Genomic DNA, 14,131 nt, shown 5'->3' with positions numbered 1-14,131 from the left:
TATATTATTTGAATTTCAATGTTAATGCAATCCATTCTGGTTCAAGCCATTTGGAATGTTATTATACAGTAGGCCTAATTACTTTTGACTGCAAAGTGCTATTAAACTAGAAACACTAATGAACAAACTTGTTAAAACTAGTTGAGGATTGCTGTTGAATATTTTGAAATAGATCCAATCATCATTCATGAAAAAATTAGGAAAAACTATGAAAATAACGTTCTCTTTGTTAAAAACTAGAAACACTGCAAATCCCTTTTTTCATGAAATATGACAAGAAATGTGTTAGCTATAACTGACAAAAAATGGATGTGAAAATATTAACTTCTACATGTTAGCAGTGCCATATGTCTTTGTTCTTGATTTTAAGAATGTGTTTCAGAGGCGTTAAATTCACGAAAAACGAAAGGTTTGTAAAAAATAATCTAGAAACACTTAGAATTTTTAATGCCCACCATTGATGTTGGCATACCTAAAGGTAGTCAGGGACTTCATATGAAAAAATTTGCCGACCCGCTTTTTCCGAAATATATTCAAATCATATGGTGGTAAGCTACAATTACACTTTAGTACACAAAATATTTGCCAAATGATATTTTACTATAGCATTTCGAATTTTGGATTAAAATGTTTTTGTATTAATGTTTTCAGTATAACACGTTTTAAAAAAGAGTTTTCATGCTTTTTATATAAACCGACATTGCACGATCTTGCCTAAAACGCATTTTCGCAAGATGAGTTTTGGACGGCATTCTCCACACACAAATGAATAGGAATTAAAATCGAAATTTATTTACTTCTTCGTGTCTATTTGTTCTATTTGGATACTTTGATTCGCTTCTTAACACGACAAACATAACATTTTTCTGCATTTTGTAATGCCTTATTTTGTCATTTTGGAACGCCAGTTTTTGCTACCAAGTACCAACCGCAACGTACCGCCTTATGGGAATTCCACGATTGACCAATACACCATGGATTTCACCCTCTTGCTAACTGGTTTTCGACTAATGTAGCATGCGGTTGGCATATTCCCGTATCGCGTTTCACGTAAATTTCACAATCTCTCTATTATTTGCTGAGACCACAGATATCAGACATCGGAGACTGAACTTGTACAAAATAATGCACCTGTACTGAGATGTTGATGCGTCCAATGCTGTATTTCATACAAGAGAAAAATTCCCATGGATTTTTGCTATTTTTATAACAAATACGAGGAAATTTAAATGCATCAACCCACAAGCAGCTTAATAAATCCTACGCGGCGTGTACGCGTTCGAGATCACTACGTGTAGTACATTATGCATTATTTTAATTACGTCAGGTTACTACTAACGACGTCAATGTGGTTGTTGTTGTTGTTACTGTTGTTACTTTTCTTACTGTTTCTTAATAATAATATTTAATGCCACGTCAGTAGAGGGCGGGGTATTTGAGGTAATTGAGGTATCACATAATCCCCTCATGATGTTATCGTTGGCCTTTTACGTAATGGGTATAGGGCAACTATTTATTTGTTTGTGTGGTTGCTCAGATACAATATAGAACCCTCTCACAGTCATTTGACATATATGGTGATAGAATTGAATTAATTTCATGCGCTTTTTATTTCTCAATCGTTAACCTGAGAAAATTTGAGAAGTATGCAGAAGAACATACCATGGTATATACCAATAACATACATAGTTACCATGTTACATTTTCTTGCATCGTCATTTATTTATCATTGTTTTTAGATACACGTTTTGTCATAAATTTACCAAGTTTCATTTTATACATCATTTTTTGTAAATTTTTTACCAAACTGACAAATCTATATTTCTTTTTCAAACTAATATTTTTCTTTCTATTACACAATTTTTATCTTTACATATATACACAATTTCAATGTTGTCATTTTATCATGTATTCTATTTCTATACACCGATTTACTTGGGAAAGGGATCCTTGAAACAAGTCCCACGTACCTTTGTTCAATGTAAAACCTCTCCGTGTTGGTCTTGTTATGCTTCTACTTAAAATAATTCTTTAAAGAATTGTCTGATATGAATTAACAGTTTTGGGCCAAACTTTGTCACACCCACATACAGGGTGTCCCAGAAAAAATTACCGGGTGAATAAATTTGGACCTAAGTCGAGAAAGAGGAATGATATTTCTTAGCCTTACTCATTGAAACAGTGTTCAAGTGTTCCTGAGAGTCTTGCTTTTAGTGTTCTTCGATGGATTCTCTCTGTCCACCTGTTCATCTGTTTCCTGCTTGTTCTTTGCATTCTGCTCTTGCCTTTGTTTTGAGTTCAACTGCCCATCATTCCAACACAGAAATATCCTTTGCAATTTGATCTTGCTTCTGTTTTGAATTCAACTGTCCATCAAGCCCAGCTAAGCCCGGTGATATCCTTGTCTGTTCCTTCGTGTGACAGTATTAAGTGTCCTTTTTCTCTATACTTCATGAAAAGTCTGGTCAACTTTCTTCTATTTCCTCTATTCCTGTTCACGAACTGCATTGTCCAACATGAGTTCAAAATCCAAAGCATGATGGAATAATGCGTAAAATTCCCCCTGCTACATGAGCACATCATTATGCATTCCAACTGCATCCAATGACTTTTCATTGTCAATTTTAGATGTGGTATATCGGTACGCAAATCTATCATTAGTGGCTGATAGTGGAAATGCTATCATACTGATGTTATCATCGGTATCATCAGTAGCCAATGAAGAGAGGTAGATGTCTTCAGACGGGTTGTGAAAGTTAACTACATCAGTGTATGGCATGATTTTGCTTAGATTCCAAATCCTCTAGCACAGTACATCAAGTAGATACTATAGGAGGGGATGAGGGGATTAATAACTCAACTACCTCAACTGCACTGCGCTCTACTCACGTACTGTGTCCGATTTGGGTTGTTTCTGTATCTATCAATCATGCAATTATTTTCATTATTTATAGGTGACATCGTTAAAATAAGAATAGATGCCCGAGACAAGTATAACCAGGCTCGTTTTGTCGGCGGGGACTTTTGGTTTGCTTGGCTGGATAGTAAGAAACCTGTTGCCAGTACGGCTGGTAAGGTAGGTATTATGCCCAATTAGGTTATGTATGCTAGCATCGAGTTGTGTGTGTATACATACAAATAGCGGGGATATTATCAGTGGCGTAGCGACGGGGAGGCTGGGCGCCACCCTTAGGGGCGCCGAACTGACCAATTCAACATCAACTCTGCGAATTTCAGCACAAAATCATTTGAAAAATCAATAATTTAAAACCGATATTCAATTTCAATATAACCAAAGTTAATGAGTGATAGGCCCTATTTGTGACCCGGCAGCACAAACGAGCCGTAAATTCCCTACATTGTATTCTGAGTTATGGTGTAAAATGTGTACGAAGGTCGTATTCATCGGTCACTTAAGCTGGCGCGACATCTGTCTTATTTCGATAGTCACAACACCAATCAATAATCCTATTATTGAAGTGGATAATAAGCTTCTACATTAGATGGCTATAGAACTTTTAATAGCTCTGGTCTTTGTTTGCTTTTGCTAAATCCTTTTCAAGTGGTGGGTTTATTTGTATAGGTATGCATAACCAACAATTAACAATGAGAGAACCTTCTTAAACCTCGTTGACTTGGGGATGATTTGAAATGACCGCCAATTATGACTGTTTGATATTTATTGCCAGCAATGTGGAAAAAGAGACACACATAGAAACAAAAAAGCTATAATTTTGTTGAAGGAGCAAAGTTTAACTAACCATAACTCCGCTTCTGGATATCGTTTGAAGTCAAATGATATACCATTTTAAAGTTTATGATGTTTATTTTTAAACACGAAATAAAACAAAATTGACCGGGGGAGGAATTTACGGCTCATTCGCCGTGGACGGTCACATTTGTGGAAATTTCGGCGTGCTCCGCGCACACTTGTTTCAAGAATTGAGGAGGGGCGCCATATGTATCCTTAGCACTGGAAACAGTTCCTCCGCTTGAACGACAACAAGACAGATTTGTTCAAACTCTTTAACAGTGAACTTATCGCAAGTGCAACTGCAGAAAAGTCTCTCGTTGTTAACAATGTCGACACTGCATTTAGTGTCCCTCGGGGTCTCGCCTTCCGAGCGACTAACATGCTCACCATACCTCAACAAGACACCGATTATCTATGGTAATGGTCTGTTTCTCACCCTTTATCTACTACGGAGAGGGCTAAATTCGATAGTCAGTGGTTACAATCGGCAACTATCCTATTACGTGCGAGCCCGCTATCCATGTATAGAGGACAGTGGTACCGCGTGAACGTTGTAGTGCAGGCCGATCTATTAAAAATTGTATTCATATATTACCAGTCCTGTATTCACTATTAATAAATAGCAATATATAAATTCTTGATAGAGAGAAATGGAGGTTGCCATTATGGCTGGGCGCCAATATGTCTGGAGAGTTGACCTCTAGCACAGTGGGTGGTCTTCCTGTACTTTTCATTCAATGGTAAGGCAGTTGACTTCAGCAACTAGTCGCTCAAAATTTGGTGTGTTTTACCGAATAAAAACCATTATAAAATGAATGGCGCTCGGTAAATTTTAAAACACTTTCGGTAACTCTTCTCTAAAATCAGTTTCTCATAACATATGTAAGTTACAGGATCCCCAATCTTCAGATTTTTAGCACATATCATTTTTGTGAAAATTCATGAATACCGACATCTTATTTTCCTATTCATTTGTATGGAGTGAATGCTTATCTAGATACTCTTTGGTGGTACAATGTTGTGTAATGGCTGCGCCCATGTACCCCATGGTGATATATAAATAGCTATTTATAAATAGTGAATACAGGACTGATTACTATTGTAATTAATCCTGTTACATCATCATTAAAATATCTTGCACGGAACAGTAGGTAAAAGCTTGATTATATTATATCACTCATACATAAATTCCAGACAGTTCATTGGTTGATTACCATTTATCATTTTTACCATCACCCTCTCGTGTGATAGTCTTTACCATCATAGTGCTCTGCCGTAGTGCGCCTGCGCCAAGCCGTGCGCTGACTCTTGGACTCGCCGATTTAGTTATGGGGTGGACCCCAAAATGTGAAGTATATCACGGCAAAACATGGTGATATGTTGATGAAAAAATGTATTTCCTACCTTAAATAGTATTTTAGTAATAGAATTTATGCATGAGTGATATACAACAAATATTAACTGTCTTAAATTCGTGTAATGGTCGAAATATAATCACTCGGTGAAAGATGTATTGTTCCATTCCACTCGCCGTATCGGCTCGTGGAATGGAACAATCCATCTTTCACCTCGTGATTATATTTCGACCATGTTTTTCATAACATTTGGATCCAGGGATTGCTTCTTTATCAGTGGGTTAATAATAGCTTGCTTGAGTGCGTCTGGAAATACCCCTGTGGTAAGAGATACATTAATAATACGGTGGATTACAGGTACAAAAACAGACATATTTTGCTTGATATACCAAGTGGGTATTGGATCTAAGAGACTACTTTTGTTAGCAGACTTATTGATAAGATCAACAACATCATCTTCATTAACAGGATCATAATGTGCGAGATTGCAAGAAACAGCATTATCATATAATACATCAACAACATTCTTAATTCTACTCTGTTCAATCTTCAATTCTCTATGGATATTAGCAACTTTTTCAGAGAAAAAATTGGCAAACTCGTCAGAGAGCTCCTTTGCGGAGCTATGGTCTGGCAGAACCTTTTTACTGCTATTTAGGAGACCTTTTACCAGCTTAAAAACAGATTTGCTTTCTGCGTTTTCAAACTCAGATTTGTAGTGGGTTATTTTAGTATTTTCAATCATTGAGTTAACAACATTGTTTTGAGCAATATACAACTCGTGGTGAGCCTCAGAATTGCTTTTTCTCCATCTTCTTTCAAGCCTTCGTCTTTCACGACGAGCTTTGTGAATGTCTTGGGTAGGGTAAATACGCCTATTCTCGGTCACTTAAGAAACAACCCGCTCTATTTCTTGTGCAAATAATTATAAAAGTTAGCTATATGGGAACGTGTATTCCCCACAACATCCGGTTTAACATACCCTGCATGACATCTTCCATTGAACTTGTATTGGAAGTACAAGGTCAAAAGTTCAAAGTTGACGACAACGCCTATTCTCGGTCACTAAACTCCTATTCTCGGTCACCGTATAGTTTTTCTATACCTATTCTCGGTCATTCTCTTTGGAAGCCTGGTTAATCGGTATGATGCGATTTTGATAACTTAAACGCATAATAAAAATACGCGTGCAGTATTCTCAGATATATTGACAAGGAGCGATCCTTTCAAAACGTTTTTTGGCAAAAATTTTCGTACCATCCGATCGGGGTCCGAGGTGGTCCTATTTTGTGGGAGCGCACAGCGGAATGCGGTGGCACGCCCGACTAGTCCAGGAGCAAGATCACACAGGGCCCTAAATAAGGAGTTCGTTCACCCCCACTACATACAAGGTTTGACACCATAGGTAGTTAGTATGGACCCTCTAGATCACTGCTAGGTAGGCAGTGGTCTCAAATTGTGGTAACACTTTTTTTACAGGTCATTTTATATATGGACGTATAATCACATAAAATCACAAAAAATAGGGCAAAATTAAGGGGTAGGGGAGATATAAATCCCCATAACTCAACTTTTACTTATAATAATGAATTTATTTTGGTATGACTATGTAGCTAATTGATTGTTCTAACTTTCTAGTATTATTTGAAAGCAAACCTAGGTTTCATTAGATCATGACTGGAAGTGGCCAGTCCATACACTAGTGGAAAATCAGATTTTTCACAACAATGCGTAGGGTGAGTGTTTTTATGGCACTGGCTTCAAATTTTACTATTGTGCCAATTTCTATTTTCAATATTAATTAAGCTCCATTTTTTAATTTTGTTTTTAATATCAAGCATATCTATCATGTCTAGGCAAACATTGATGTTCTGGTTCAAATATTTATATAAGTGCATGTTTGCGTGCATGTTGGTTTGTGTTGTGTAGGTTTGGGGTAGGTGGGGTGTGTATGTGGGTGTGGGTGTGTATAGGGTTCGGGATTGGGGTGTTTTACATGTCTTTTAAGACACGTAAAACACCCCAACATATTAAAATATGTCACTCAGCTGAACTATATAAGTTCCATTAACAAAATTTGTTTGGTAAGTTACCATTCATATAATATTTTGAATATTTATATGTGCGGGGTGAGATCAACCACTGCTTGTCAGGAAAATAGACTGAAAATGTAAAAAATAGTTACTTTTCCACATGTAGCAGCGTGTGTAACAATATTAAGGGGTAGGGGAAATATAAACCATCATAACTCAACTTCAACTCATGATAATGAATTCATTTTGGAATTAATATGTAGCTAATTGATTGTTCAAATGTTTTAGTATTATTTTAAAGCAAAACAAACATTATTTGTCAGGTAGATAGACATACAATGTGAGAAAAGGTTATTTTTTCATGTATAACCATGTCAAATATGGTATTATTAAGGGTTAGGGAAATAAAACCACCATAACTCAACCTTTACTCATAATAATGAATTCATTTTGGTATCAACATGTAGCTAATTGATTGTTTTAACTTTCCAGTATTATTTTTAACAGAAAAACCACCAGGTCTACATAAAGTGTGAACAAATGTTAATTTTCCAATGTGTAACAGTGTAAAATATGACAATATTAAAGGGTAGGGGACATACAATCCAACATAACTCGATGTTTATTCATTATAATTTATTCATTTTGGCATCAATACATAGCTATTTGGTTCTTGTAATCTTTTAAAGCAAAATGACCATTAGTTGTTAGCTGTATAGACTTAAAATGTAAAATAATATCCATTTTTCAAGTGTAGAAGCGTAAAATATGACAATATTAAGGGGTAGGGGACATACAAATCAGCAAAACACAGGTCTTACTGATGAAATTGAATTCATTTTGGTAACAATATGTAGCTAATACATGTAGATAGTTCCAACTTTCTATTATTATTTTAAAAGCAATTAAACCATTAGTTGTCAGCTAGATAGACATAAAATATACGAAAATGTTAATATTCCATGTCTAACAGCGTAAAATATGATAATATTAAGAGATAGGGGACATTATAGTGTTGTGCCCCCTTGAAGAATAGCATAATAGCGCTAATAGCACGCTATAAGGTCTAAGTCATTTTAAGAATAGCACAATAGCGCTAATAGCACCCCTCCAAGTGTACAAGAATTATTATTGCGATAATAAATAACATTATTGCGATAATTACGCGCTATATGCCGCCTAAGGCCAAAACAATTTCAAGAGCACAATAGCACTAATAGCACGCTATACTAACCATTTTAAGAATAGCACCATAGCGCTAATAGCACGCTATAAGGTCTAACCATAAGAATAGCACAACAGCGCTAATAACACCCCTCCAAGTAATAGGAGAACTCAAAAATAGCATAACCATGATAACTGCGCTAAAATTAACATTTAAAGCTATTTTTAATGTCCCTAATGGGTTTTTTAAGTCCTCAAAAATAACACTGTCAATTGCACAGATAGCATATCCATGAAAATAGCAGTGCTATTTGTGCTAACATGTATTTAAAGTAATGACAAAATTGCGCTAATAGCACGTGTAGGCCCGAGGAGATAGTGTATGTAATCTGCGCAAGTCAGTTATAGCGCCTTTCTCGGTCCAGGGCAGGAACCATTTTTGCCGCCAGAAATGTGACATTGTTGACCCAATTTTTCCGACCGAAAAAGCTCGAAAATACGACAGGTTAGGGGATGGGGAAATGGTAGAGGAGGGGAGGGGCGGGCAGTCACAAATAATTTCTCCTCGCTCATTTGCATTCGACAAATGGCTATATATGCCTAATTTAAGCCTGCAGAGCAAAATGCAACACTTCTCATGTGCTCATGCATAATCATTTGTAGGACACATGGCAACAACAATGTCAACATAGCTCATACTTGGGAACACTGACCGAGAATAGGAATGCCAACGGAATTCGTATGCCTATTCTCGGACACCCCTGTTTCTATGGGAATTTACATAAACACAACACCAATCATTTGCTATGGTGTTATTTACGATGCAGGTGGATCAACTTGTTAAAATTACAGCTTTAAAATGCATGTACAATTTCGCATCACTGATTATATTACAATATCCCCTCTTAAATGACGTCATTATTTTTTTTAAATGCCGATATTTCAGGTCACCATACAATCTCAAAATCTATCATTTGAGGTGAACTGTGCTGCCGTGATATTAAAAAGTCACCAAAACCTGCAGCACCGGTACGGCTAAATGATTCGTTCGGAAGACACGGCTGAAATTAAAGAAACGATCGTCAGCGGTTGTTCAAATCGCTAACTGACCGAGAATAGGCGTGTGACCGAGAATAGGCGTATTGACCCTATACCACGGTTGTCTGACTCTGACTCTGACTCTACAAACTTTCTTAGTATTGGGAGCATGTGTATCAAGAGCAATGATGTAATGATCTCATTGTATTTGCTAGTGACTAGGTCACTATTATTAGATTCAGAAACAAGCATTTTAAATTTTCATACAAGATCATTGTTCAGCGATTTCTGGTCCATGTTCCGAAAATTACGACAGTTCCTGACTTCTTTCACATCAGTTGGCTTAATTATTCTCTTCGAATAGAGATAAACTTGTTTTTGCAATAGACCTGACCTTTAAACAATCTGTTTCTTGCAAAACATTTAAGTGTTAGTTGTTCAAATTTGAAAAAACTGCAACCCACGATTTTAAAAATGAAAGCTTGTATGTAGAATGATGCTCGGTTTACGTTAATTTTGATATAATTATTAAAAGAATGATTGCATAAAGCAGGCTCAACCATATTTTTTGAAAATTTCCAAGAAATGGTAATGCAAAGTTTTTAAAACTTCAACATAATGTTGCATGATATCAGAAATCACACGTTAAGCTGTAAGCACTTGATCATTGTCATTCTTGGCTCAAATGTTCTTTGGAAAGTTATAATATATATTACATGTTTGCACATAATAAAGAATCTAAGTTGGGAAGCTTCCAATTGCAGAAATCAAAGTTTTCTCGGGACAAACTGTTGTTCATCTTCAGTTAATGCATGAATAACGAAATACACAAACTTGAGGAAGGGGTGAGCGAGTATGAAAAAAATCGAATGTTGATCAAACTTCGAATGAACTGGTTTGATGCGTGTATTATGTAATCGTTATTTTCTTCACAACCAGTCAACTGAATCAAATAAATTCTACGTATAATGAGGCAAGACAAAATGAGCTACGCGCTACATTTTACTTTTTTGATTCCGATGTCTATCGATTTATGAACAAATTTATTCACCCGGTAATTTTTTTCTGGGACACCCTGTATTACTGGTTATTTTGCAATTTAATGTCATTGTTGATTTGCTACATGCACATTTTTCAAATTTTGCTCAAACTATTTATGCTACTGCCAGATTGCTGCTTTGGCTTTTAATCCTGAGCAGACATCTTAACTGTTTGGCTAGTTATTTATCATTAACAAATGTTAACAGTTTGGATGTTCGTCAGAATCATTTTTAGCATTTTGCTCATTTCTTTATTTAACGAATTTAATATGTTCTAAACATATTGTCTTTTATTTATTAAAGATAATCGATCACAACAACGGAACTTACTTAGTCAGCTTCTTAGCCGCCTGGGCTGGACATGCCGACATCAACATCATTCTGGTGCATCCAAGTGACGCCACGACCTTCATGAAAGAGGTGTTCTGGAACACTGATAAGAAGATATTCTGGCAAGGGTATTACCGAAGTCCAAAGGCAACACAAACCGTTTTGTGTACAATTCAGTCTCCTGGTATCTGGGAGAATAAGTGCACTTACCCGCGCCCAGTTGCTAATGGACGAACAAGTTTTGTTTGTGATAAACCTCCTGGATTGCCATGTAGTTCTCTTGCACAATACAAAACACATAGTGCAATGATAGATACAAGGACGACAGAAATACTTGGCGATAAGAAGTTTCTATTCGAATGGTAAGAATTATGCTTTCCTCACGAGGCCTTTTCACTTGTTCGGTTTAGATTTATCCATTTTAAAGAAATGAACTAGGCACAGACTATGACAGACCATTCGCAACCAGTCAAAGTCCCCGTGTTTTGTATGCTGTGAATTATCGCATATTCATGAGGGCCGATTGTTCCACCGTGCCGTGTCTAATAATCGCGCAAGCGTTGTGTGCCTTCGCGTCAGTAGCGTAACCAGCGGGGGGGCAGGGGCAGACAAAAATGAAAGAAAAAAGTGCCCCTCTGACCAAAGGGCAAAGGAAAAGAAAAAGGGCAAGGAACTCCTTTTCAATCAAAATTCACCCCTATCATGGGCCAAAATAGTGTAAAATATGTGCGCACATTGTCACAATAAAGCCATTTTCATCTCGACCATGGACAAAAAAGTGTCAAATTTAAAATCTTTGCGCGCTACATACGCACATCGTCCCACAGTCTCTCTAAAAACAATAATTGCATGTTGCAACTGCATTTTTTTCAGCTGTGCCCCTGAAATTTTATTTTGCCCTCCCCCCCCCGACCAAGAAAGCTGGCTACGCCCCTGCTTCGCGTATACGCGGTACGTGCGTAGCAGTTTCGCCTGTCGCAATGCATGGAACAATCGGCTCTCATTATCGGGCGATGCGGAGACTTTGACTGTTTGGAAATTGTCTTTTTCTCTTTCGTCCATGGAACTAGGCCTATAAAAGAATTTAATAAATTTGTTTTAAAAAATACAAGAAAGCTCCAAGAAAGGTACCTTTGTGGAAGTTCATAGTACTTGTCCCTATCCATAACGTATTTGATGATCATGACATTTTAGTGTTATGTAAATGAGGTAGAGGTGTTCTATCATGTTAATATAACGTTTTAACGTGTGGTCAATTCAGTTTTGAATTTAGCATTTTCATGAAAATGATATCGGTGCTATTTAAATCAGACAATCAAGATTTCGGTAAGTAGCAACGGTATTGAAAAACTGTTTTGAAACAGCTTAACGTCTACAAAAAACAGAAACAAACAAACAAATAAAACAAAAAGGGGGTGGGGAATTCACCGGCATATCTAGATGCCTGTGTTTACAACGAGAAGGTTTAATGATCCATCCTTTGCGCTTATTTTAGTGATACAAACTTTTAACCCACCGCCTTTCCCTGGGGCAAGGCTGATTATCACAATCAAGTCGGCCATTGGGAGAGTGGGTAGAAGAAGCGCGCCATGGGTTTCTACAGTTAAATCCGTGAATTTTATATTGCTCTTTTAATATTGTATTATTCTAAGAGATATGAATTTTAAACTTGGGGCAGTATCATCGGCAAGATTAAAAATTAATTCTACAACTTTCACGGATTGGCATGTCCTTTGCATAACATAAAAACAAACATGGGGCCTCTAAATACTGTCCTGTGAACACGATGTAGGGAATGGAAAAAGTGCTGTGTTTCCAAAAACAGCACAAAAACACAGCAGAATAATAGAAAACACAGCACTATAATAGAAAACATAAGAATGAAGAATTGCATGCTGTGTTTGCAAACACACAAGAATGAAAATATTTTCTGCTGCATGTGTTTGCAAACACAGCACTCAAACATAGCACTATAATGTAAAACATAAGAATGAAAAAATTCCATCCTGTGTTTGCAAACACAGCACTTAAACAAAGCACTATAATATAAAACATAAGAATGAAAAAATCTATGCTGTATTTTCAAACACAGCACTCAAACACAGCACTATAAATGAAAACATAAGAATAAAACAATTCCATGCTGTGTTTTCAAACACAACACTCAAACACATCACTATAATATAAAACATAAGAATGAAAAAATCCATGCTGTGTTTGCAACCACAGCATTATAATATAAAACATAAGCTCAACAAATTCCCTGCTGTGTTTGCAAACACAGCACTATAATATAAAAAAAACAAATGAAAAAATTGCTTCCTGTGTTTTCAAACACAGCACTCAAACAGCACTATAATATAAAAAATAACAATGAAAAAAATGCCTGAACACAGCACTAAAAGACAGCACTATAAAACATAAGAATGAAAAAATTCCATGCTGTGTTTGCAAACACAGCACTCAAACACAGCACTATAATATAAAACATAAGAATGGAAAAAAAAAATCCGTGCTTTGTTTGCAAACACAGCACTCAAACATATCACTATAAATTATAAAACATAAGAATGACAAAAAAAATCCATGCTGTGTTTGCAAACACAGCACTCAAATACAGCACTATAATATAAAACATAAGAATGAAAAAAATGCCTGCTATGTTTGGAAACACAGCACTATAATATAAAACATAAGAATGAAAAAATGCGTGTTTGGAAACACAGAACAGAATTTGTATATTCTTATGTTTTATATTATAGTGTTGCGTCCCCCCCCCCCCCCACAAACACAGCACTATACTATAAAACATAAGAATATAAAAATTCTGTTCTGTGTTTGCAAACATCCATGTTGGATGTTTCAGTGTTGGATGATTTGACTACTTCGCTCCGCTGACGCGTCGGGAATTAGTCAAATCATCCAACACCTCGGGACCAGTAGTTTTGACTACTTCCCCTCAAAACATGTTTTACTATACCTCATAAATATCTTCACTATCACGGTAAAATCGTAAACAAAAGTCAACACACACACCAGTCAACGTGCCGGCCAGCATGGTAAATAAGCTTAATATTTTGCTTAACTGATTTTATTTGAGAATTTCTGTTCAATCAATTTACATTTTGACCTATATTAATCTAATTTTCTTTTTAACATTCCATAAATAGCATTTTTTTTCATAAAATGTCAAATTCGCGTGTTATTATCCATCGGTAATCTCGACAAAATAACTGGAGCAGACGCCATTTTCACGATAAACGCGTCTGCAGAATCGCCGCTGTGTAGATAATGTTACGTCTGAAGGAACGGTGACGCGCGGGGTCGATACACCGAGGGGTAATAGGGTGCGGGAGTTTTTACAACTTCCCGCGTGCGTGTAATTGCACAGGCGCGGGGAAGTAGTCAAAATACCGT

General features: G+C 36.5%; 1 protein-coding gene across 1 annotated transcript in view; it reads left to right on the top strand.

The window, feature by feature from the left end:
- LOC140166051 (NXPE family member 4-like) overlaps positions 1-14,131 on the top strand; it is a 69,143-nt gene that overhangs the window by 16,894 nt on the left and 38,118 nt on the right. Inside the window, exons 3-4 of the mRNA XM_072189426.1 lie at positions 2,955-3,076; positions 10,688-11,076. Of these exons, the coding sequence (XP_072045527.1) occupies positions 2,955-3,076; positions 10,688-11,076 (511 nt within the window). The remainder of the gene's footprint in view (positions 1-2,954; positions 3,077-10,687; positions 11,077-14,131) is intronic.

The sequence above is a fragment of the Amphiura filiformis genome, chromosome 12, assembly GCF_039555335.1.
Source record: "Amphiura filiformis chromosome 12, Afil_fr2py, whole genome shotgun sequence".
NCBI lineage: Eukaryota > Metazoa > Echinodermata > Ophiuroidea > Amphilepidida > Amphiuridae > Amphiura > Amphiura filiformis.
Note: the sequence above shows the minus strand (reverse complement) of the source record. Positions and strands in the feature narration are given on the sequence as shown.